Source organism: Neltuma alba, unplaced genomic scaffold (genome assembly GCF_004799145.2).
Source record: "Neltuma alba isolate B1F8T4 unplaced genomic scaffold, ASM479914v2 tig00013086_pilon, whole genome shotgun sequence".
Lineage (NCBI taxonomy): Eukaryota > Viridiplantae > Streptophyta > Magnoliopsida > Fabales > Fabaceae > Neltuma > Neltuma alba.
Window position 1 is genome coordinate 91,059 of NW_021637414.1, and position 23,919 is coordinate 114,977.

The 23,919-nt window shown below is 36.4% G+C and overlaps 3 protein-coding genes across 12 annotated transcripts; 2 read left to right on the forward strand and 1 right to left on the reverse strand.

Moving 5' to 3' along the window:
* Window positions 1–6,322: 6,322 nt before the first annotated feature.
* Window positions 6,323–11,506, forward strand: LOC114734369 (amino acid permease 6). Its single transcript, XM_028922007.1, has 7 exons — window positions 6,323–6,640; window positions 6,729–6,962; window positions 7,513–7,606; window positions 7,709–7,923; window positions 8,086–8,228; window positions 10,420–10,647; window positions 10,747–11,506. Exons 1-7 carry the CDS (start codon window positions 6,526–6,528, stop codon window positions 11,173–11,175), a joined length of 1,458 nt encoding a protein of 485 aa, XP_028777840.1. The 5' UTR covers window positions 6,323–6,525; the 3' UTR covers window positions 11,176–11,506.
* An 85-nt stretch (window positions 11,507–11,591) lies between these two features.
* Window positions 11,592–18,569, reverse strand: LOC114734367 (RNA-binding KH domain-containing protein RCF3). 10 transcript variants are annotated; one of them, XR_003739160.1, is made up of 13 exons: window positions 18,274–18,569; window positions 17,836–18,004; window positions 16,635–17,373; window positions 15,438–15,878; window positions 15,096–15,350; window positions 14,874–14,918; window positions 14,374–14,712; window positions 13,384–13,463; window positions 13,174–13,285; window positions 12,609–12,765; window positions 12,054–12,202; window positions 11,871–11,948; window positions 11,592–11,721 (listed from the first exon to the last, which is right to left on the reverse strand). XR_003739160.1 is itself a non-coding variant. In XM_028922002.1 (11 exons), the coding sequence occupies exons 2-10, from the start codon at window positions 17,898–17,900 to the stop codon at window positions 12,622–12,624; spliced, it is 2,220 nt and encodes a 739-aa protein (XP_028777835.1). In that variant the 5' UTR covers window positions 17,901–18,004; window positions 18,274–18,569; the 3' UTR covers window positions 11,592–12,202; window positions 12,609–12,621. The 10 variants fall into 10 exon arrangements, 7 of the variants coding, with proteins under 7 accessions (XP_028777835.1, XP_028777836.1, XP_028777833.1 ...); XR_003739159.1 differs by having other exon boundaries at window positions 11,852–11,948; XR_003739158.1 differs by having other exon boundaries at window positions 11,592–11,948.
* Window positions 18,570–19,835: 1,266 nt separating this feature from the next.
* On the forward strand, window positions 19,836–21,971 carry LOC114734355 (probable inactive poly [ADP-ribose] polymerase SRO3). The gene is given in 5 exon segments (XM_028921983.1): window positions 19,836–20,921; window positions 21,014–21,179; window positions 21,182–21,257; window positions 21,332–21,438; window positions 21,549–21,971. Coding segments are annotated over 5 exon segments (1,440 nt in total). The 5' UTR covers window positions 19,836–19,932; the 3' UTR covers window positions 21,651–21,971.
* The last annotated feature ends 1,948 nt before the right edge of the window (window positions 21,972–23,919 follow it).

Genomic DNA, 23,919 nt, shown 5'->3' on the forward strand with positions numbered 1-23,919 from the left:
TGAGAAATCTGGTCGGGGAAAAAAGAACGAGGCATACATGCGCTGATTGCTAATGCCTATGTCATGATTCGCGTATCACAAAATACGACGTGAGGAGGGGGGACCACATTGGTTTCCCCATTTGCCATGTTTGTTCTTCTGACCACATGGCGCGCACCTTGTGTCTGCACGCCAGCATAACGGCCATCAGCAAAATCAATCAAGCCCCTCCCTGAAATCATCAATATGGTAATATTTTACATCAACGCATGGTAATTCTCTACTGTAAGTCATTTTCAAATATATTTCACATAGATTTTTTAAAAAAAAAAAAAAAATTCAATAACTTTTTAACTTTATTTCTATTTAATATGTATATTTCGTATAAACAAAGTCAATACAATAATAAACGAGTGATAAAATTGTATATCCATATAAAAAATTTCTGTCAGTACCCTGAGGCCAAGAATGTTTTTTTTACCTGATCTATAAATAAGACTAAGGAGTAGTAATAAGCAGCCTGATCAAAAGAAAAAAAAAGATACTAATAAGCGGCTAACACGCTGGCCAAAAAACCAAAAAAGCTGCTGCTACTAACTTTAACTGATTTCTTTTTTAATTTGGTGAAAGTTTAAATCTTTCTTACAAAAAGCATGTAGAGAGTAATTTCAAAATTACATGTGAAAAATAGCATATAAGGTTACGTTGTGGAATGAACAAAAATAACTTTTCATATTTTCTGCTGTTTTTTCAAAGCATAAAATTAATCATACTTCTGACAGTGTTTTCCCCCTCTAATCCATAAAATTAAGCTGAGCAGATATCATCCTCATTCTCAAACAATCTCTTTTAAATCTAGATTTATTACTTCAGTCCAAAAAACTAGATTTATTACTTGCTAGGATTTTTTGGTCAAAAAAAAAATTACTTGCTAGGATTTTCATCGGGGCGGGAAACCATGGTAGATCGATCTAATTGGGTCACACATTTAGGCCCAACACGAATCATCCTGGCAATGAAAGCCCATTCAGGCCTGCATCCCTTCTAATATCCTTTTCCGGTGCTTAATATAAGACCTCTTTAACTAAATTGATTAGATTAAAAAATTTAGATAAGTTAGTGAATTATAAAAAATATGACATGTTTTTCCTAAAACACCATAATCATCTTTCTTGATATCCTTCCTTCCTTTCTTACTTGATTATGGTTAAAGAAGTATTCATAGAGATAATTTAGGAAAAATTGATAAATATAAGAAATAAACCTTATATTTAGGACCAAAATTAACTTAATAACTAGATCTATATTAAGAACCGGGAGAGCATTAATAGGCGGTGAGGTTCCACGCATAGTTAAAAGGTCTATTGGCTTAACACGTATTTTCAGGCACAAAGTAGAAGAGCAGGAAAAAAAATATATCTAAATTTTTATATCACACTATTGATTTATTTAGTTAAGTATAAAAATAAAGTAAAATATATTATAGCCGAACAAATTAAAAACTACTAAACGACACAGAATTGAACCTCAAGCTGCGCTAGCTTCCCCTATTATAGAATCACACTATTGCAACTAATTCCAATGTCAGGACGTGGAATAAAGGGGGCAGGTTCTTTCACAATCCAAGTCAGTGGTCGTGTGAGAAATAATAATCAGCACATTAATTTCCTGTTGAGTTATAAGGGAATCTTTGTTTTGTATCACCCAAAAGTAAGAAGTGATCTTTATGAGTACGAAAAGCCATTTTAATGATTCCCAACAACTCAATATATTTGGTGGCAATAGTTTATTTTTGACCGACGTGGCCAACTGTTCATGATACCGCTCAATCGATAATTCAAATTAAACTGAGATTGATTCTCTTCTCAATCTGAGCATAAACAGAACTCAGTTCTCGTTAGCTCGTTGACAGAATTGATTTTGCAATGATAGTTTTGCATGTTTGGAAAACTCACAAAATCACGTTTCGTGAGATGGTGGACCTTCTATCTATTAGTCAATACTACCTCCAGTAATATCGTTTGACTTTTATTTTGGTCCTAAATATAAGATTCAAATCTATTTTGTCTCTAATATTTGTGCATTTTTTTCAAGATAGTCTTTCTAACAATAGTAGTTATAGTTAATACACTTGATTAGCAATGATATTTTAGGAAAGACAACATCTATTTATGACAAATAACTAACTTAATTTCTTTCTTTAATTTTTTCAAATTAGTCAACTGGCTCTTATAATTAGGACCGAAGGTAGTACTAAAAAGTAAAAATGAAATAAATAACACTATTAATCGCAATGAATATTATTAGTGATGGCCAGATAATAAAGAAATTAAAGGGAGGGGAAAGAAAGCAGAAAATAGCAAAAATGCTGCTAGATTGTGCTTTTGGAAAAGGTATAATCGATGCATCGCGTCGGAGCTATGCATGAAGTAGATGGGCATTACGGGTGACATAAAGAGGATGTGAAGTGTGAAAGCTTTGATTTCATATATATACACAGCTTTTTATTAATAATATTTTATTTATTATATTTGAGATATTTAAATTGTTGCACTAGATATTCTGATACTTCCATTACCATGATTAAGTAATAAAATATCCTATTAATATGACTCACTAGTTAATTCGATTGAGTTTAGGACGTGACTTTAATTTAAACTATCTGTCCTGCGTATAGGACTTAGACCAGTGGCGGTAAGACAAATTACAATTACACAACTTAGAAATAACAATAGCAGTGTTAGTTGCAGCAGCAGCAATAATAATAGTAATAGTAGTAGTAATAATAATAATAATAATAATAATAATAATAATAATTAATGCACGCCCTGTGGAATTTGTGGTTTGACGTGATCACTCTAGAATCGGTGGAGGGGAGAAAGATGACCATGACTCAAGGGAGACATCACTCGTGAGATCATTCATAGCGTTAGAGGCGAAAATGAAATAAGGCACTTCCACTTGCTTTTTATTCATATCTCTCCATCTAAGCTATATTTTCTACCATTAATTTTCGTATCTAAAAAAACCACTAATTTTGCTTTCTTTTTACTGTTTTTTATTGTATATTCTTTAGCAATCTTTGTTTTTTTTTCTTTGCATGCATATTATTAATTCACAACCACGTTATTACCCTTTAGAATTTTTTAATGCTTTCCCTTAATTAACTTAAATTGCATCGGGAATTCAGCAACCAACAATATTAAATTCTCTCTCTCACACACATGACACATAATGGAGATCGATCGACTTAGTTGAAGTTTAGAGTTGCCAAGATTGAACGGCTATATTTAATTATGTTTCTTGAAAAATATAGAAAAACACACATTTAATAATGGAAATGTATCATATAATCATTTAACGAATACAGTTAACTAGAAGTAATGTTTTAAACAAATTAAATTAAATAAAAGTCTTGTCACCTGGATCCCACTTGATTGTTGTCTCACATAAACCAGCGTAACCCTTATCACAAAGCAATGGCTAATCACACGGATATTTGTATCATACACAGTGCCTAACAATTATTGCCAATAAGATATGTATATATATATATATATATCTTTGCCTGTTTGGATTTTAGACTGTTGGTGCTATAGTAACTTGTTCTACATATGTAGATATATAGTCCTTTTCTTCGTCCAGTTCTATGTAAGTCAGCCGCCTGTGTCTTTGCCTGGGTGGGACACATTAACCCTTGACAGTTTCAAAAGGTGTCTCCCACGATTGAAAGGAAACAGATACTAAACTTTACACTACGTGCTTCACATGACCAATTATAATTCATAGCACGCATTATCTCCTCAATTAATCTATGATCAAGAACCTGAGACAACGAGCTAGCCTAAAAATCTGCACTGGGAGGCACGTATCCAGTATATACGTACATTAAAATGCCATATATTTAAGGCCACTCCGATATATGCATGAATCCATTTCAGAGACAGTTGACGGTCAACACACAAATTTCTCATCATCAAGGAATAGTTTATAATAATACACAATAAATAAATAAGAGAGGAAATATAATATGTCGAGTGGTTCATCAGTACTCCTAAACAGAAGAAAAAAGGGGGGGGGTCGGGGGTCGGGGGTCAAGGGGAAGCTTCTGACGTTAACAAGAGTGATATTGAAGTCTGTCTATATATATATATATATATATATAGAGGATTCGTTTCAAGGATATATATATATATATATATTCATGCCATTATTTTTTATTTGGAATTATTTCAAGCACGCAACTGGTGATTAAATATATATTCGGCGGAATCAGGTTTTCACAGAAAGCGATGATGATGAAGCAGAATATATACACAGACACAGACAGACACACACACCTTATGATCTTTCATGACTGAAATATTGACACTTCTAATATGGTCCTTTCATTAATGGGAAAAAGCTGGCCAACTGGTTCACAAGCTTATCACTATTCATTGGATTTATTCATCATTCGTCGCCGCGTGATAATATTAGCATATTCTTGGGCCTTGACTTGTGCGGTCACTAAATAGTAAACCAGTCAAACCGCCAAGGTATTATATTCTTCTTGGTATGTCCAGTTGCTGTTTTGAATTTTCTCCTTCACTGATTAGAAAGGACAAAAGAATATGTTTAGATCAGTCGGGGAGAATTAGTACAGGAAAAATCAGAGGCAAAGACAAGTTTTGATTTTTCATGCCCCTGAAGAAAAAAGAGTTTGATGTTTTTTTTGTTTAAATATAAATTAAAGTTTGGAATTTTACTACTTGTCATCAAATTATTCTCTCTCTCTTCATGCACTTTTTTCTTCGATTCAAACACGCATGTGAAAATTATTGTGAGTACATAACCTTTATTTTTTTTAAAAAAAAAAGGAAAAGCAGATCTTTGATCTTGTATGCATGGATTTAAGTTAATTAAATTGGAAGGACAACTTTTAACTTAAATATAAGGATTTGTGAGAAGATATTATGCTCAAACCCTTTAATTTTGAGGGATTTTTGTTTGGTATTACTTTTGCAGTTGGCTAGCTCTTATTGGACCAGGATTCCTTTCCTATTTCTACGAAAGAACCTAGTTAATTAAAAGTTTGCTTTTTTACAACTTTAATGCATTTGTCTCTTATTTCATTTTTTTTTAAAAGTATATCTACCTCTTTTTTCTACTGCACTTCACGTAATTTCATACAGATCCATAATCTTTACCGTGGTCTCATTCTCGTGCATGGCGTCCCTGCAACAATAATAACTCTTCTGTTACATCGGTGGCATGAGAAATATATCATTTTCCCTTGCCATTTTCTTGGAGAAAAAGAAAAACAATAGTATAAAAAATGACGAAAGAGATTACGCGAGGGTAACGTGGGAGAGAATAACTAGGCAGAATACACAGAGACAGGTCAGGCAATTCGTCAAATATTTCAGATGAACATGAACCGAACGACATATATATACCTAGATAATGATAGATCGGTCACCGTATACACGCACACACATATAAAATAAATGCTAATTAATCAGAATCATTTACTGCAGAATTATCAGTCAAGCTAAGGTGTCGACGGAGAGATCGCCCACTTGGGGCTGGCCAAACTACGTAAGTTGAAAAAAGAAAGCAATCTAGTGAAGTACCAAAGTTGTAATCTATATAGAAAGACTATATGAAGAAATTAAGAAAAGAAATTTTTAAGTGCTGAATTATTGAAACCTGATTGCTTGATCGGCGTGAGGTATTATAATCATAGGGCACAGTAACGCGCATCTGGTTTTCATCATCTTAACACCTAAGGTCAACGTTTACGACTGACAAGAAATTTGCTTGTGGACTTTTGTAGTGTGAAATAAAATTAATACAATATTAAAATCCCGTAAACACAAGGGAGGACAATAGTATTGATCATAGCTAATCAATTATCTATGTGACGTTTTTTAAGAAGCAATAATTGAAGAAACTGATATAGGAATCTTAAGTTACATGAATGTTTGATGCGTATCTACGTTTAAGTTGTTTAATATTTGTAAAATTACTTGTGAGTGCGTGTTTGTGAGAGAGATTATTTGATTTGTGGCAATTTGAATACGCATAATAATGAGTGGGTGCCATAAAAATCAGGAAATGGATGGACCAAAACTCAAAATGAGGAAGGATGTGGGGACAGAAGCCAGAAGAGAAAATGCCACCTTCAATGGTTCATATTACAGCCCTGTCAAAAATTCCACCATGTCGTCTCATAACATCCTGATACAAGCTAAGAGAGTCCTATATCTACCACATATGTTAATAATATATAGATTCCATATAAGTCGAAGCTTTTGAATTTTCCTCAACCTCGCTGCCTTAATTTCAATAAAGCGAACCCCTTGTTTGTGCGTAAAAAGAATTCCTGATCACCTGTTGTCGCCCCCTTTGACTTGGACTCATTTTGCGCCCTCTGATCTCTATTTAACTTCCTAAGTAGCTGTGCTTTTTCTCTCACAGCTTCTGGCTTGTTCTTCTCTCTCACTCTGATTCAACCATCTCATCAGACACAGACGCCAGAGAGTATACTGATAATTAACAAACATGGCCGGAGTTAATCAGTACCAGACGAACAGCATGTACATAGAAACCCCAGAAGGATTTGGCGATGCAAGTAAGAATAACATGCTGGACGATGACGGAAGAACCAAAAGAACAGGTGGGTGCGCGTGTGAGTGTTGGTTATGATGAAGAAGCTTAATTATATATATTAATGGAGGTGTGAGTATATGTATATATATTGGCAGGGACGTGGGTGACGGCGAGTGCTCACATAATAACGGCGGTGATAGGGTCGGGAGTGCTGTCGCTGGCGTGGGCGATAGCGCAGATGGGATGGGTGGCGGGGCCGGCGGTGCTGATGGCATTCTCATTCATAACATATTTCACTTCCACTCTCCTCGCCGACTGTTATCGCTCCCCTGATCCTGTTCATGGCAAGCGTAACTACACCTATTCCATGGTTGTTCGCTCTGCCCTAGGTATTTCATTTTCATTCTACTTCGTATATTATTTGTGTGTGGACTAGCTACTTAAGTTTTAATTGGTTATTGTTATTACTTACTGGCAGATAATGAAAATTTGAGTGTGGGTTAGAGGTTTGAAACCTATTGATGTAAATGAACAAAATGATAAAGATTGGCGTGACAACTGCATGCAATTTTTAAAATTTATTTTCAAAAAGGATGTTTTAATATAATAGCTGAGTTACAGTATTTTGGTTGTTATTTGTTAACAAAATGATAACATTCTTTCTTATCTTTTATTCGCTCCCTTTATGGTTTATATCTTCAGTAGATGTGTGTGTGTAGTTTTGGGATCCATGGCCAAAAGGACATGAAAGGATAATTTAACAATGAAGTCATATGCTAGGAGCTGAAACTTAAGCGAACTTTTAAATGATTATTCTTCAATATAAATAGAACTTTTCAAAATTAAGATTCTTAAAACTAAATTGCAAACAAAAGAAAAACACTAATTTTTCAGTTATAAATAATGCAGAACCTTAATTTAATGTTATACGTTTTGTAGGAGGGAGGAAGTTTCAGCTATGTGGATTGGCTCAATATATAAATCTAGTAGGTGTGACCATCGGCTACACAATAACTGCCTCAATTAGTATCGTGTAAGTAAACCATTTACGAAACATTCTATATATTTATATGTTCTCTTAATCGGTCTTACATAAATCGATCAAACTCATGCGACAAATAATAATAATAAACAGGGCGGTGAAAAGGTCAAACTGTTTCCACAAGCACGGACACCAAGACAAGTGCAACATATCAAACTATCCATATATGATAATATTTGCATGCATCCAAACAGTTCTTAGCCAAATCCCAAACTTCCACAAGCTTTCATGGCTCTCCATTCTTGCTGCTATCATGTCTTTTGCTTATTCTTCCATTGGCCTTGGACTCTCCATAGCTAAAATCGCAGGTAAATTCCAACAGTCACTGTAAACTTGTCTTTATTTCTTTTCTACTTTATGTCTTTTAGCATGTATCAGCTTTTTTTTCCCCAAGCGTTACTATATATATTGGTCCTCGTTTACTTTCACTTTTCTGATAAAAAAAAGTTGTTTTTGTGGATACCATGAAGAGGGCAACCATGTGCAAACATCCTTAACAGGAGTGCAAGTTGGTGTTGACGTGTCGGCATCTGAGAAGGTCTGGAGAACCTTCCAAGCCATTGGTGATATTGCCTTCGCTTATGCTTTTTCTAATGTCCTCATCGAAATTCAGGCAAGTTACCTTCTTCCTTTCTATAAGTATCGTTTTTTTGTTTCTCGATACTTATAATGCACTTAGCCCTTGAATTACGCAAAATATAATAGGTACCGCGTGCTATAGCCTAGCTTTATTCTTTTGTGTGTGTGTGTGTCTACATATCTCTATTATTGGTGTGATTAGGTGAAGATATTTGGACGTATTTCTATTTCGTGCAAGACTGTTTTTGGATGAAAGAAAGACAATTATAATAGTAGCATTTTAAAAGTTTCGGTCATAAACCGCGTCTGGTTCTTTCACACGTGTAGCTTTCATTTACAAGCCAAAATTTGGACGGAATAAAACAACCAAACATCACAAGTCTTGCTCATCACAAATTACTTCGTCCGGTCCTAATAAAATAGGCCTTATATTTAGAACCGGTGGAATACAATTTATCTTTGGATTTAATACTTACATGCACGTGTCTGTAACTAAGATGATGATAGTAAATGCATATTAACCAAAAATGTATCCATTCGTCTGTCTATGTTTGCCGAATGATTTTGATATACAGAAAATCTGTGTCATTTTCATTGAACCACACTCTGCATCCTCTGCAACACTAGGCTAACTTGCTCTACCTTCTTTACGCGTTGTCACGACAAAGATACACACGCGCACGCACACAGAGAGATATATATATATATATATATACTCCTCCGGTCCTAATTATAAGACCCAATTGACTTATTTGAGGAGATTAAGGAAGTAAGTTAAGTTGGTTATTTATAATAAATAAGTGTTGTTATTCCTAAAATATCTTTGCTAATTAAGTATATTAGCTAAAACTATCATTATTAAAAGGATTATCTTGGAAAAAAATGCATAAATATAAAAGAAAAAATGGATTGGGTCTTATAATTAGGACCAAATAAAAAGTCAAATTGGGTCTTATAATAAGGATCGAAGGAGTATATATATATTCGGAAGTTATGGCCTGGGACGTGCCATAAGAAGCAAGTGGCTCTAAAAAGTATTGCAAGAATGCTTGTGATAAATAGGCTAGTGAACAATCCAGCAAAAAAAGAAAAAGTTAGGCTAGTGAACGAATACAAAACCATCTTAGCTGGGAAAAAGTTAAAAAAAAAAAAAAAAGGGGAAAAAACAACAGAGGTTTGATGCCATCCTTAGTCATATTGCAACCTAAAGAAGAGCAAATTAGCTCTCTTTTTGGGTCATTTTAATAGTCCTAATTAACCCAGTCTTTTTTGCTGATTCACTGTTTTTCCCCCTCTTTGAAACCAAGCAGATACATATAATTCGATCATTGTAAAAATAAGACATTCAATTTCAAGGATGGTGATTAGAGAATAAGAGATTTAGTATAGACAAGGTTCTGCCAAATGCAATTCATTTCCCCCTCATAAAGATAAAGAATCTATTCTTATCAGAATCAAAAGATTCTCCATCCTTCTTTTTCCTCCCACTTTCCCATAACTTTTCTACCAATAAATATCATTAATAGATGCCAAAAGTAATTCTACTTCCATTATAGGAAGACATGTAGCATTTTTTTAATTAAACAAATAACTATAACTACTGTGTCAGTAAGATTCCTTTTATATACGAATTATCAAATTGATGGACCGCGTCCGCTAGCTCCAATAACACCTTTTTCTGATGGCAAAATTTTTTTTTTTTAAAAAAAAAAACTTTTTCTAAAAGAAATGTAAAAGAAAAAGAAAAAGAAGATTGATCTGGAAATGTAGGGCCTTTCCTCAACTAGCTTTATGTTCCATCCAACACTCCCAATTGTTTGGTCGACCATCCTTTTTGGGTTTATTTCCATCATTAAATTGTATCTGGCTGCTACTCATCATGAATTGTCTAAAGCACCTTGTTGCCTGGAAGAGTTAGGTAGGTTGGTAAGTTTAAGTGGCAAGGATCAATTCCTTCCACCCTGCTTACCATTTATATTAATCACAATAAAAAATCTGTGAACTTGCACCAAAAAAAAAATTCACATAGATTATGTAAACCATCTATATTAATCATACACAAGCAGTTGCTTATTCAGCGCAAAATTAACTTTCCTAATGAATGAAATAAATAACAAAACACCCACATAAATTTCTTAGAAGTTGGATCTATTTGTAGAAAGTGTTTTTATTGGAGCATGGCTCTCAAATGAAACGTAGAAGTGGGGACCATATGATTATTGCAGGACACCCTGAAATCAAGCCCTCCAGAGAACAGAGTGATGAAGAGAGCAAGTTTGATTGGCATTATGACCACTACCCTGTTCTACGTCCTATGTGGATGCCTAGGTTATGCAGCTTTCGGAAATGATGCCCCTGGAAATTTCCTCACAGGATTTGGCTTCTACGAGCCCTTTTGGCTCATCGACTTTGCCAACGTCTGCATAGCCGTTCATTTGATTGGAGCATATCAGGTAAATTAAAAGATGCATGAACATTCCAAGTCTTTAAACCCAGTTGGATTTATGCAGTTTAAAATATTATAACTCATGCATGGGATTTCATTGGAGCAGGTATTCTGTCAGCCCATATTCGGCTTCGTAGAGAACTTGAGCAAAGAAAAGTGGTCCGAGAGCAAATTTATAACAGGGGAGCACGCAGTGAAGATTCCTCTATGTGAAGGAACATATTACCTGAACTTCTTCAGGCTCGTGTGGAGGACTGCATATGTTATTGTGACAGCCGTGATAGCTATGATATTCCCATTCTTCAATGACTTCTTGGGTCTCATTGGCTCACTCTCCTTCTGGCCTTTGACCGTTTATTTCCCCATAGAGATGTACATTAAGCAGTCCAAAATACAAAGGGGCTCCTTCACATGGACTTGGCTCAAGATATTGAGTTGGGTCTGCTTGGTCGTTTCCATCATTTCTGCTGCTGGATCCATCCAAGGCCTTGCTCAAGATCTCAAGAAGTATCAGCCCTTCAAAGCTCAACAATAATCATGGCTCGTTAAGCTAGATCCCTGTGACATTGTCTTCAATACTCTCTCACTTTCTTTTTCTTTCTCTTTGAAATTAAAAATAAACTGCAACCAAGTCCACGGATAATGTAGGGTTATCGACTGCTCATGGGAAGGAACAACAAACCTAGGGTAGAGCGTGCAGTGAAAACTAACCCCAAGATGGTTAGAAGGTCGGAGCACTATCATTTCAAAATACGGATTCAGTCCGGTAGGAACCAACTTTCAGCCTGGGTCTACATGAAAATGTATATCAATAGCACTGAAAATTCTGGACAGTGTCAATAACCGAATTCACTGTGATTTATAAATGATTTTGCTACAAACCTAGTTTATCCTAAAACTATCGCATTAAAATCAGGAACCAAAGAAGAATTTCGTGACTGACTTGCCTTTGGCTATGGGAGACATAACAAATGCACTACTAAGTCCTGATGGAATCTGATTAACAAGGACGAGACTTGAAAAGTCTAGCTATCTTATACTCAAGTGCCAAAATTTGTCCCCAGTAACATGTCATGAAATCCTGTAAGGGAAGGAGAAAGGTTACGGAATCAGAAACTGAACCAATTGCTCTCCCTGCCCATTTCTGCTTCTCAAGTAATATCAGCTCTTACGATGGAATTGACAATACCAAACCTAGCATAAATATTTACTTAAAATCAATAGACATACTGCCCCACCGCACTCGCACATTGCCGCATTGCCCATAGCATCGTGGAAAATGTCAAGAGGTGAGAGTAAGTTTGAGTCCTTCAATAAATGATTATTGTGAACAGAAAAAAAAATCAATCAATCACAGCTCCTAATACGTATAAAGTTTACAAGTAGTTAATTTCTCTAAAGTCAAGCTTATACCTTAATGGTTACTGAACTGGAATAGGCACAGCAGATCAAATGCTCTACTATTATCTCTCCTTTCTTTTGTTCCTTCCTTTCGGGATGAGTGGGAAGCGAGGAATGCTAATTTAGATTCAATTGGAAAAACATACAAAACGTGGAAGAATCTGACAAGTAGTGCACATGTTAACTCATCACAGAAAAGGCATTAATAAACCAATTTGTGTGCTCAGATACCAAAAGATGTAGCCGTTTATAATTTACTGGGTTTATTTTGATCTTTTAAAGCATCATAACACTCAATATAGGTTATCAAAAAGATTGGAAACTCATGTCTAATGAACATATTTCTTTTTTGGCAAAATTATAAAGATTTTCAACTCCATAGAAGCCCCACTAAGCATATAAACTAGCACAAGTACAGCAACAACAAAGCCTTATCCCACTAGGTGGTAACAACATTCCCGTCAGAGATTTTAACTCAACATAAGTACCGCTAAGAATATCAACTAGCGCAATTACAACTGCCAGTTTTTTTCATTAAAAAAAAAAAAAAAAAACTGAATGTGTTACCCAGAGAGATGGCTTAGCCAGATTCACTCTCACTCATGACAAATGCTTGAATAAGACTCTGTGCAGCATGGGTTTGTTCTGGAGTTCCGGATATTATAATTGCAGTCTCCACTGCTCCAGGCTTTGGATCAGTGATGGTGATCTTTGCATCAGAGAACTGGAAGCACAGATTATATTGCAGATCAGATCATCAACTAACATTAAGTAGTCTAAAGACAACGGGAAACGACCTAGATTTCCAGTCTTTAACAGGTGGGAACTTTTATTTGTAATTCCTTTCCGTTTTCTTTTTTTGTCGCCCACGGGGGCTAACCATGATGTTGGAAAATAGGTTCGTTATATGCATAGACATCGACAGACATGGACATGTGAGTGAAAGCATAGTAATGCAGGTGTGGATTGTGTTGTACCTTCCAACTCCGGCCAATTAAGGAGAGTAGAAAAAACATCTCATAGAAAAACACCCGAAACTAATATCATATTAGCAATACACTGGATTCACTAGGCAATGGTTCTTTGGCATCCATCAACATAAGACATCAGGATATCAATTAGAAAAACTTACCTGACGAATTTGTTTCAGACATTCCCCATCTTCCCCGTATATTACAGGCACTAGAGCACGAGGAACAACTACTTCAACTGTGGTGCTAGTGATGATTGGTTGTTGGCTTACTCTACACAATAAATTACCAGTTCTTGTTGAAAAACTAGTATTACGAGAAAAAGATTTGAAAAGTAGTGATAAGGATAATATTCGCAATGATGGACTAACCCTGAAAATCCTGAAATTCTTCTGGGTGGGCCTCCTACAAAATCTGGCATGCCCATGGGTCTGCTACTTTCATGTAGCCCCTAGAAACCAGTTATATAATATGATCAAATCAAAGGGTTATGCTAACATATCATTGTTAGGAAACATAAGATGCAAAACATAACGAATTCTCTCAACCAAAGCACAGTATGCCTTTTTTCCCCTTCTAAATTCCGTATGTTGGATAGTAGGCCAACTTGACTAAAGTAAATAATTTGTCCACATATTAGTCCAGCCCTTTTGTAGACTTTTAATAAGATAGGTTTATTCTAACCAGTTAAATTTCCTTAAATCGACCATTAAAAGGCAAGGATTGATCCAAAGTTCAAGGAATACGAACTAGGTGAATAGCTTTTCTTTTCTCAGACTCACACTGAGGCATACTGCTCTGTTTAAAAAAGAAAAAGGTTTCTAATGGAGATTGAACGAGGCTTTCTCAGACTCTCAATAGTGAAAATGATTTCCATTATTTTTCTGGGGTACGTGTGTATAAGTAAATGATAACAAAAGAAAGAAAAAAGTTTGGAACAGGTTCTAGTTGTTTGTCGTGGGGTTATCCAGTAAAGTTTTGAGAGTTTTCATGTTAGTACTACATAATTGGATCATGCATAAAAGTTCCGTCACACGCTAAATCTTTATTAGAAATCTAACAACAATAACTAAACGCTCTTTAAACAATCAATAATTTCAAAAGCAAGAGAATACATCACCAAACAAATACATTCATATTTTCACTAAAATCATTATCATATAAATATAAAATTATTCTGATCCCTACATCACTCATGTTAGACTGCTGCTCCTCCGACTCTTTCCAAGTTTAGTTTTCAGAAACTGGTTTCCATATGCTGCCCCAAGTATCAGAGAAGACAGCCCGAATGCAAAGACGGATAAACTAGAAAAGGAAGCAGAAAGCCACAATAAGAACAGAACAAAGCAAACAATCTATACCTGAGGACCCCAAGGTCTCCTTTCAGATAAGTAGGGAGGAACACCAGGTCTTGGCAAATTATGCATAAAAGGAGGGCGATCATCATGGGGAAAACCACCATGAGGAGGTGGAGCACCAATAGCATCAAACTTGTGAAATGGAGGACCTAAGTTAGAATACATTCCAGGAGGTGAAAGTTCCCTCCTTCCCATGTACGGTGGGAAGGGAGGAAGTTGATCGAGAAATGCAGGATTTGAGGGATAGTTGATCGACGGATATGCATCACGAAAGAAATGATGCCGTAATCTAGTGGTTATTTGCAAAAGACCATCCTGCACTGCCTCAGCTTCCCCACTTATCTGGCAGAGAAAGAAGAAGGATAAGTACCTAAATGAAGTAAGCATAAAGCATAACTTAAATAGCATTGACAACATATTTAAACATAATTTTTTGTAGAAAGAAAGAACAAAATATCTAAATTAATTATGAGTGCATTATTTTGACAACCCAGATGACCTACAAAGAACAGTTCCTCATCCCAATGAATCCATACAAGTAAAAATTCCTGCATTACAGTGCTGAAAATTAGAGAAGGCTTGAAAATGCAGAGGTCCACCTATATCACTGAAATCCAGGGTAGGCTGGTTTAATTTAACCAAACTAATTAAAATAAATAGTGCACCATGTAAAAATAAAAGGTAGATTTAAATTACAGAGACAGATTAAAGTAAACCAAACACACCTGGACCACTTCTTCATCTTCTGAAGCGCACTTTGGGACCTGATCTTTTCCTAATATCCGAATATGGGCCCCAGACAACTTCCTCATTTCGGTTATGATAGAACCACCCTTGCCAAGGAGACAACCTATTTGATTGGAGGAAACAAGAATCCTAGCTAACATACTATGCTCTTTGGCATCAGGTATGGCTCTGACTATCCTACTTTGCACACGAAGCACTGCATCTTGCACAGGAGATATTCTATCATCTGGGTGCTGAAATTATAAAAGCTTTTTTAGTGAAACAAAAAATTTTGCTCAAGCCCAATAAAACTTTGAGAAAAAAAGAGAGTTGCATTATACCGCTGGGCCAGATATGACAATAATGCGATCCTCTGAATCAGATTCACCTTCAATAACCTTGATTTCACTTGCCGTCTCTTGTTGCACAGTCTTTATTATTGCTCCACCTTTACCAATTATACTTCCTACCCTCTCAGCATGACACAATAAACGAAAAGTCAGCATGTCCTGTGAAGACCTCATTCGACCATGAATACCTTCATGAAATTTGGGTAGTAGAGGAGGAGGAGCAGAGTGAAAGTCAGGAATATCACGAGATCCAGCAGTATAAGGCCCTCCTTGAACACCAAAGGAACGGCTGGGTGGAGGCAACTGACCAAATGAATGAGATGACCCGGTAGCGCTTGATATTAGAGGTTCATAATCCCGGGGTGGATTCTCCAACAGCTGTTGAGAAACAGATTGAAGAGCTTTTCTCACACCTTCGACTTCCCCTGTGATCTGCAGAATGGAATAAATATGAAAAATGCTGTGGGAGAAAACATGCAGATTTTAAAACAAGTATTAGGATTACCTTTTTCAGAGTTCAACCTCCTATGTACTCAAGCAATTAAATATGCACATGAAAAAAAAGATCACACAGTAGTGTTGATATCAACTTCTTTTATTAAATATAGTATAGAACTTCTGACAAATATTGATAAAAATATTTAACTCCATAAATACCGCAGCTAAAATATTGACACCTCGAATTATAATACCAACTGAAGTTCAGAGAAGGGGGAGCCTTTTCAGCCTGCAGTAGGACGAGGACATCTTTGCACCAATTCATCTATGTTTCATCTTCGCATGGCTATTAATTATCATTAATCGACCTTGATTTCTCAGAAACATTTTTCATGCCAAGAGGGCTGTTGTTGGTGTTAGATGCACCCAATTTCCAAGGAGAAACAGCTCTTGGTGTTCTGAAAATTGGCTCTGCACACCTTCCTCTATGTTTCACCTTTGCATGGCTATTAATTGTCATTAATCTAGCTTTTTTATGGTATGCATCATTTATATGATAAAATTCAACCTATTTTCATAGCACATTTGAATTGTACGATTCGATACAATTTATCATTTAAAAATCACTCTCCTGATTCATGATTTGAATCACAATCTGCCTACTATGATTGGCACTGATATAAACTGATGTGGCAGTAAAACATTAATATTGTGACTGCTGCATTGTTAGACAGCATCACCAAAATTTACCTGAACTAGCTCATCAGAAGCTGATGCACACAAAGGGAGTTTATCCCTAGGAAGAATCCGAATCTGTGCCTTACTGTCAGCTGACATTTGTTTGATTACACTGCCACCCTTTCCGAGAAGGCAACCAACTTGATTAGAAAGGACCAGTAGCCTCAAAACAAAGGAAGACTTGGTATCTTCTCCATCACCTTCAGTTTTCTCCTCTTCTCCTTCAGCAATCCTCTCAAACACAAGAAATAGAGCCTTCTGAACAGATGGAGTCCCCTTCTCACAATTTGAATCTTCTACGGGAAGAGAATCCTCATTTTCATTATCATCCCCATGATTTATTGTCTCATCATCCTTCCCCTTATTATCTGTCCCTTCACTATGAACCCTCTCATTCTGCACAGCATCTTCTCCAGTCTCTTTATCAGAGCCAGTAATCGTAATAACTCTTTCATCACATCCAGGAATAGTATCCTCAACTTTGACCTTCACACCGCTTTCCTGACGAATTTCTGATATGATGCTACCGCCCTTTCCAATAACACAACCAATTTTAGATGCAGGACAGAGTAAACGGAAAACAACACTTCCAGGGGACACTTTAAACGGTTGACTTGGTAGCACATGAGAGCCTGCTGTCTTCTGCCACTTCCCCTTCCCATTTGGTTCTACAAGGCTCCTATCACTTGGCCTCTTAGACGGTGTCAGTGGAAGTGACATGGCTATGGAAATAACGCCACCCCTATTACAACTAGAAGACAAATTTAAAGTACACGTTAGCAATATCTAGAAACCAAAATATCACATGATGCAAGACTCGTAAGATTGATGACTGGGTGTGCATGTGGATTTGTCTGTGTGTCTATATATAGCAAAATACGGGAAATTTGATATTAAATATGTCCTTAAAAGTAAAACCAATTTTAATATATTTAAAACCATTAAAAACATGATATGGTTCTCTAAAATCTTATGCTATGTACACATTATACACCTATCGTAACTCGCCCCAAATGAAATCCACCTGATCCGATAAATAAAGGGAAAAGGGAAAAAAACAATCCTTGTCTAGCTGACCAAGAATGACAACCTCATCCAGCCTAGCAGTAACTTTCTAAAAGAAAGGACTAAGGAGTCAACCGTGCCCTTACTTAGCTAATAAACTTGCCTCCACAAATGCCAAAAAAAAAAAAAAAAATTTCAATGCACATGCCTTTCTTCAACTATTTGACTACCAAGCTTCATGCTTTTATAAAGTACATAGTAGGAGCGCTTCATGTAAATTCATCACTGTAATTCCAAAGTTCAACTCTGCCCATGACCATCCTCTCTCATCAACTAATTGCCTGGAACATGTTAAGAGCTTCAAGCGCACATAAAAGCTGCAACAGAGCAGCGGACAACTCTATTTGTTAACTTGTTTCACAGCATATTATGGCGCCAAAAATCAATAACACTTCCGACAGTGGTCCAAGCGAAAAATAAGCTAATAATGGATATTCTAACAAGAAGTTTACCGCCATTTGAGAAAGAATTCGAGGCATTACTCAAAGTATGTAACTTGATTTTCAGTGCTAGAAGCCTAGAACGCACTACAAAATCCCCGTTAATGAGAGAGAGGAAACACCGAGGTAGGTGGCTGAGGAAATACCTTGTAGCCCGATTACTATCAATATTGTGAGAACTCCTCAACGCTATGATAAGAAATGAACCAAGAAAATCGCCGTTTCTTTACACCAACATACTGCCAGGGTAACTTCCTAGAAAAAGATACCATGAAAAGAATTTCAGGGTCAAGATCCGCGTACGACCCTACACTTCATGAGGCGTCGAAGATTATCGTTAAATTAATAAGGACAGTGAATAGACTCAATGAAGGCAAGGCTTTAGCTCCCCGCGCGCCAGGAGTCGACGATCGGAGAAGAGCCGCGCAAACCGGAAACGGAGGAACTTCGACTGACCTAACAAATACAAATGGCGGGCCAATCTAGCGGCCCAGACCAAAACTAATTAGCCCACAAACACTTCTAAAAATTATGCTTATGCAAGTTGAGAGAAAAATGGAGAGGTGCTCATGTCTAGTTTAAAAAAAAAAAATCACTTTTAAACTTGAACAAATGATTAATAGTCTCTCGACTAAAATTATCTCTAATAAGAGAATATTTATATTTTAGTAAAAAAAATTAAGATAAAACTTGTTTACATACTTCTTTACTATATAAAATCACTTTTAAAATTATAGTTTAATTTTTATCCAAACATCTTCTAAAAGCACTTTTAAAAAATATGTTCACTTTATAAAATCACTATTAAAATTGTGATTTGATTTTCATTCAAATACTCTTAAAATATTAGGTCTATCATCTTAATGATGTGCTTCCTTTTCTTAAAAATACAAAACTAGAAGGAAATAACTCCTTGCCCAGCGATTTTTTTGGGGAAAAAAAAAAGAAATATTTTTTAAAGTAGAAGTAAGTTGCTCCTCTAAGACATATTTTGTAGTACAAATTATTCTACAAAATATATCTTATATTAAGATTTGCAACATCTTTTTGATTGATAAATACATGAACATACACTTGATCGTTTTTCAAGTTAATGATTTGCATTTGAAGAACATAAATAAATGCTGCTCTCAAGTTTCAATTTAGCTGGCCGTGCTCACTCTCCCACCTATACGCGCACAAATACGCAACTATTATTATTATTATTACTGTAATCTATAATTTATGATTTTTAATAATAATATGATTGTCTACAATTCATACTTAAATATAACAATATAATAGTCAAAGTCAAAATTTTACGGTGAATGGGACTCTCCGTTGTTCTCTTGTCCTCTTCTCCACATTTGCTTTGGGCCGAAGAAAAGAGGAGAGTAAGATAGGCCCGTTTCTCACTTGGCATTATTTAAAGTCTCTCTCTACTTGGCCCGCAAGTCATTTTAGCGAATATCGCCAGCCGCCCTTCTTCCCGGCTTCCTGGGAAACGCTTTCCCGCGATTGACTTTTGGCTCCCACTTTCACAAAACGCCGCACTAATAAACAACAATAATCTAGAAGCATTCCCGAACTACCAAAATAGCCCTCCCCTCACACAAATATTACATCATTCTTTTTCATTTGTTTCGCCCGTGGCAATCCGCTGCGGTTATTGGGGCATTTTGGACTTTTCCGCTGATGACGACGCCGAATGCGTATATAATGACACCGTGCCATTAATCTGATCCTTTGATTCTATCCGTTGCGTTGAGGACTTGAGATAGTTGTTTCAATTTCCAGAGCAACGTAGAATCCGTGGCCTCCAGACAATGAACCAGACGAAAATGGCTGAATCGGTTACGGTAAGGGTTCCATTGAATTCGTCTTTGTCGTCTTTGCTGACTGAGAAGGCAAACCCTGTGGTCCGATGCAGCCGCCTCTCTGATTCTTCTTGTGCCCGGTTGATGATTCACAACCACAGCAGTTTCAAGCGCAGTGCTGCGCCTGACCGCTTCATGTTCTACCGTGGAGGGTCCTGGGTTGATTTTCAGAGCCAAGTGCTTGAGCCTTTGCGAGCTGGGTTCCTGGCGGGAAAGCCTTTACTGGAGGTGATCATTGGAGGGTCCAAGTATGTATTTGACTTTCTGCGGATGGTGCAGATTGATTTTGGATCCGGGAGTCAGAGATCTATTGCCTGGATCGATGAAGATGGTAAACCGTTCTTTCCCCATATCTTTGTTGATGAGTATTTTATGGATGGATTGGAGAATTCAGGAATTCCCAAAATTGAGGTTGAAATTCGGATTGATGGGATTTCGGGCAAGAGAAAGTTAGATGATTTAGATTTAGGTGGTGATGGGACAAGCAGCGAGGTGGGTTCATCGGTCAAGATTAACAAGCAAGAAGATGAAAGTCAAGTACTTGGTTTCAAGCGGCAGAGGCTTACCTCTTTGGGTTTGGAAACTTCTAAATGGCCCAATGCAAAATTGCTTAGTGAGAAAGAAAACGCGTATTCATTCGTGAGTTTCATATTTCTCTCCGAGATGTCCAAAGCTTTTCGGGGAGTCACTATTTCTTCAATTCATCAATTTGAATTCTTGGGGCCACTTGAGAAAGACCGTAGCGAAATTTTTGAGAGGCATAACAAAAGTAAAGAAGCTACTCGAGGTGTGTCCAATGCAGTATATGCTTGGTATGCAGCATCAGCAGAAACAGTGGCGGCCATTTTAGCTCATGGATTTGTATTGTCTGAGAAAGCTATGTACCCTGCTTATGGAATTGGTATACATTTGTCTCCTTTAGGCTTACCTCAACTAAGGTAACTATTTAGTCATTTAAAGTGCTTTTTTGTGATAAAAAAAAAAACATTACTGGTTTGGTTTTCCAACTAAATAGGTGAATTTTGTTTAGTGCTATGCGAGCTGAAGTGGATAATAACGGTGAAAAACATATTATACTTTGTCGTGTTATCTTGGGAAAGATCGAAAAAGTGACTGCTGGGTCTCAACAGTGTCGCCCTTCCAGTGTGGAGTATGATACAGGAGCTGACGATCCTTTAAATCCTAAGTGGTATGTATGTTGTGGAGCAGTAACATGAACAGCCATATACTTCCAGAGTATGTCATTAGCTTCAAATCCTCTGCTTATTTGCCAGGTAATCATCCCCCCTTTCTTTTTTCCATAATGCGTAGTTTATCTGAAATTGATCCCTTAATTTACCTTTTTTAGGTCAATTGGGAGCAAAGAATACGCTTGTCAATTTATTGAGGAAGATGAATGGTCGTATTCCTTCCCTCAAACTCAAGGAAATTATTACTCTATATCGTTCTGCATTGGTAAGCTGTTTGTTGTTATTGGACACGTGCTCATATTTCCATATTGTTCATAATTTCGTGACTTTGAAGGAATAACATTCTTCTTTGAAATCTTCTGTGGCATGTTATAGGCTGGAAAGCTGGCCAAAGAAATTTTCTTAGGACAGTTGCGGGCCATCGTTGGTGACGAATTGCTTATCTCCATATTTCATGAGATGCGGTGTTCAGGATGAGGTTCTTCCAAGATTTTGTTCCTTTGAGAAGCCGTTTAGATTGTAGAATGAATAGAGCCCATATGATGGATAAATCACATGTGTTAGTTTACTTTTAGGATAAACAGAGAAAAGGTTAAACTAGATGTTAGCTTACTATTAAGAGTAGAGGAAAATAAAATAAATCAGTTAAAGAATAAGAACACAGAATATTTATTTTAATAATGTTTTCTTGCTAAGATGTGGCAAATAGCAATTATGTTGTAATTCCAGCGGGAACTGAAAAGTGTTGATATTTTGGCCTTGCTTATTTTGATTCAGTATTGCCTTCAAATATTCCCTTATCACTTGGTGAACTTCATACCCTTGGCAATGCATTTGGGTTAGGTTACTTGGGTCAGCGTCTTCTCCCATGGATAGGTTGCTTGGGTCAGTGTCTTCTCCCATGGACGGTTCCATGGGAGCTTCAGATTCGTTGAAAGAAAATTGTTGATAGTGACCAATAAGGGTGACAAATATAAATGGGGGGAAGAGGTTTTAATGTACTCTTCTCTAAGCATTCATTTGGCAATTCAATTGGGTATGGTTACTTGAGTAATATCTTCTCTCCTATGAGCAGTTGTATGGGAGCTTAAGGCTCTGAAAGATAATTGCTTCCAGTAGCTAATGAAAAGAGCACAAATATAAATTGTTAGAGAGAGACAAAGTTATGAGCATTTTGTGTGTGAGTTTGTTATCCACGTATGTAGTGATGTTGATCCGAAGTTCAAATAAATGTAAATAAACAATTAGTAGGATGGTTTCCCTACTACTTCATAGTTGTAATGCAAAATGACAATTGATTGGACACTGCATAACAACAACAGTAATCCTTATGCCATGCACTAAATAAGGTCTCGGTCACATGTATCTCACAATACTATCATCCTCTATTTACAACTAACTCTTTAAATATACCATGCACCAATACATAACTTTCTTGGTTGTCCTTCTTGGCGTACCTTTACATCTCTTCATTGGGCTAAAGGTTATTTGCTCCACCCTCCTTATTGATGCCTCTATTGGTCCGAATCACCTTAAAGGATTATCTATTATTTTCTCATCCATAGATGCCACACCAACTTTTCCTGTATATAATCCCAAATCCTGTCTTCTTTCTTGTATAACACTGCAAAACATCCTTATTATCTTTGCCACCTCAACTCTTTGCTCTTTTTGTCCTTCCAATACCTAGCATGTATTACCCATATAGCATTATTGATCTTATGGTAATACGATAAAACTTCCCTTAAAACCTAGCAACACTGCATGCATGATTTTAATATTGCTACTTTTGCACTGATAATGCGTTCGTAATAGAAGTTACGTTTTGGGAAGTAAAGTAATTGAAGAATTGGAGGATGCATGTTTTGGCACAATAAATTTGTTCCGCAGATTAAAACACCGTAGATCATAAATTCATAACCACTTAAAGTCTATCTGAATGGACCACTAAAGAAAGAATAATAACAAGATTTAACAGGCTGATGGGTCTGCAGTGGACCAGCAATGACTTCTTCAAAAGAAAAATCAATAGCATATACAGAATATACTTATTGACGAACATGAGAGTGAACTTCAGGTACTGGGAGTTTATTTTTGTGAATTGACATCGAAGTTTTCTAAATTAAAACATTCATCACATGTCATGAGAAATGTTGTGTTCAAAATTCAAACGTGGTTTCTTTTTTCTCAGTTTTTTTTACTCTACATATCCTGTACTTGTGCACCAGTGTTTAGGGTCAACATCAAAGGTATGACCAAATTCTCGTTTTATACTAAATGGTGGTAACTTTTTTGTATCCGCCTGCCCATCTTTCTCATGGTCCATGACCTGTAAATTTTATGAGCAATTGTTGCACTTGAAATTATGAGTGGATAGCCATTCACATGATATTAAATTCTCATGATGGCGTATCATATTATAAATGCTATTCTTTCCTGTGCGGGGGGAGGTGCATGATCTTTCTTTCCGTTCTTGGTACATCATCAGTAAGACACTGGCCAGATCAGATTTCAAGAATTGTTAGCCCTGGTATTTTTTAAACTTCTCCTATCTCTTTACCATATGCAAAATGGCATGGTGGATCTATGCGATCATGTATGATCTCAAGCAGTTTCTATTTATATATTAAATATTATGGATGCATACTGATTTCGATGGTTGGGCGGGGATCATAAACTTGCAACTTATTTTTTCAATTGAAGGATAAGAGAAAATAGCCTATAGGATTTGAACATATTCGGCATT

Bases quoted from the DNA above. Each gene is read 5' to 3' on its own strand.
- LOC114734367 (XM_028922002.1), bottom strand. From the start codon at position 17,900: ATGAAGCGCTCCTACTATGTACTTTATAAAAGCATGAAGCTTGGTAGT. The intron at 17,374-17,835 runs GCATGTGCATTG...TTTGTCTTCTAG, and splicing joins AGTCAAATAGTTGAAGAAAG to TTGTAATAGGGGTGGCGTTA. The intron at 12,766-13,173 runs GTAAGTTTTTCT...CTGTGCTTCCAG, and splicing joins GTCTGAAACAAATTCGTCAG to TTCTCTGATGCAAAGATCAC.
- LOC114734369 (XM_028922007.1), top strand. From the start codon at position 6,526: ATGGCCGGAGTTAATCAGTACCAGACGAACAGCATGTACATAGAAACC. The intron at 6,963-7,512 runs GTATTTCATTTT...TACGTTTTGTAG, and splicing joins GGTTGTTCGCTCTGCCCTAG to GAGGGAGGAAGTTTCAGCTA. The intron at 7,607-7,708 runs GTAAGTAAACCA...AATAATAAACAG, and splicing joins ACTGCCTCAATTAGTATCGT to GGCGGTGAAAAGGTCAAACT.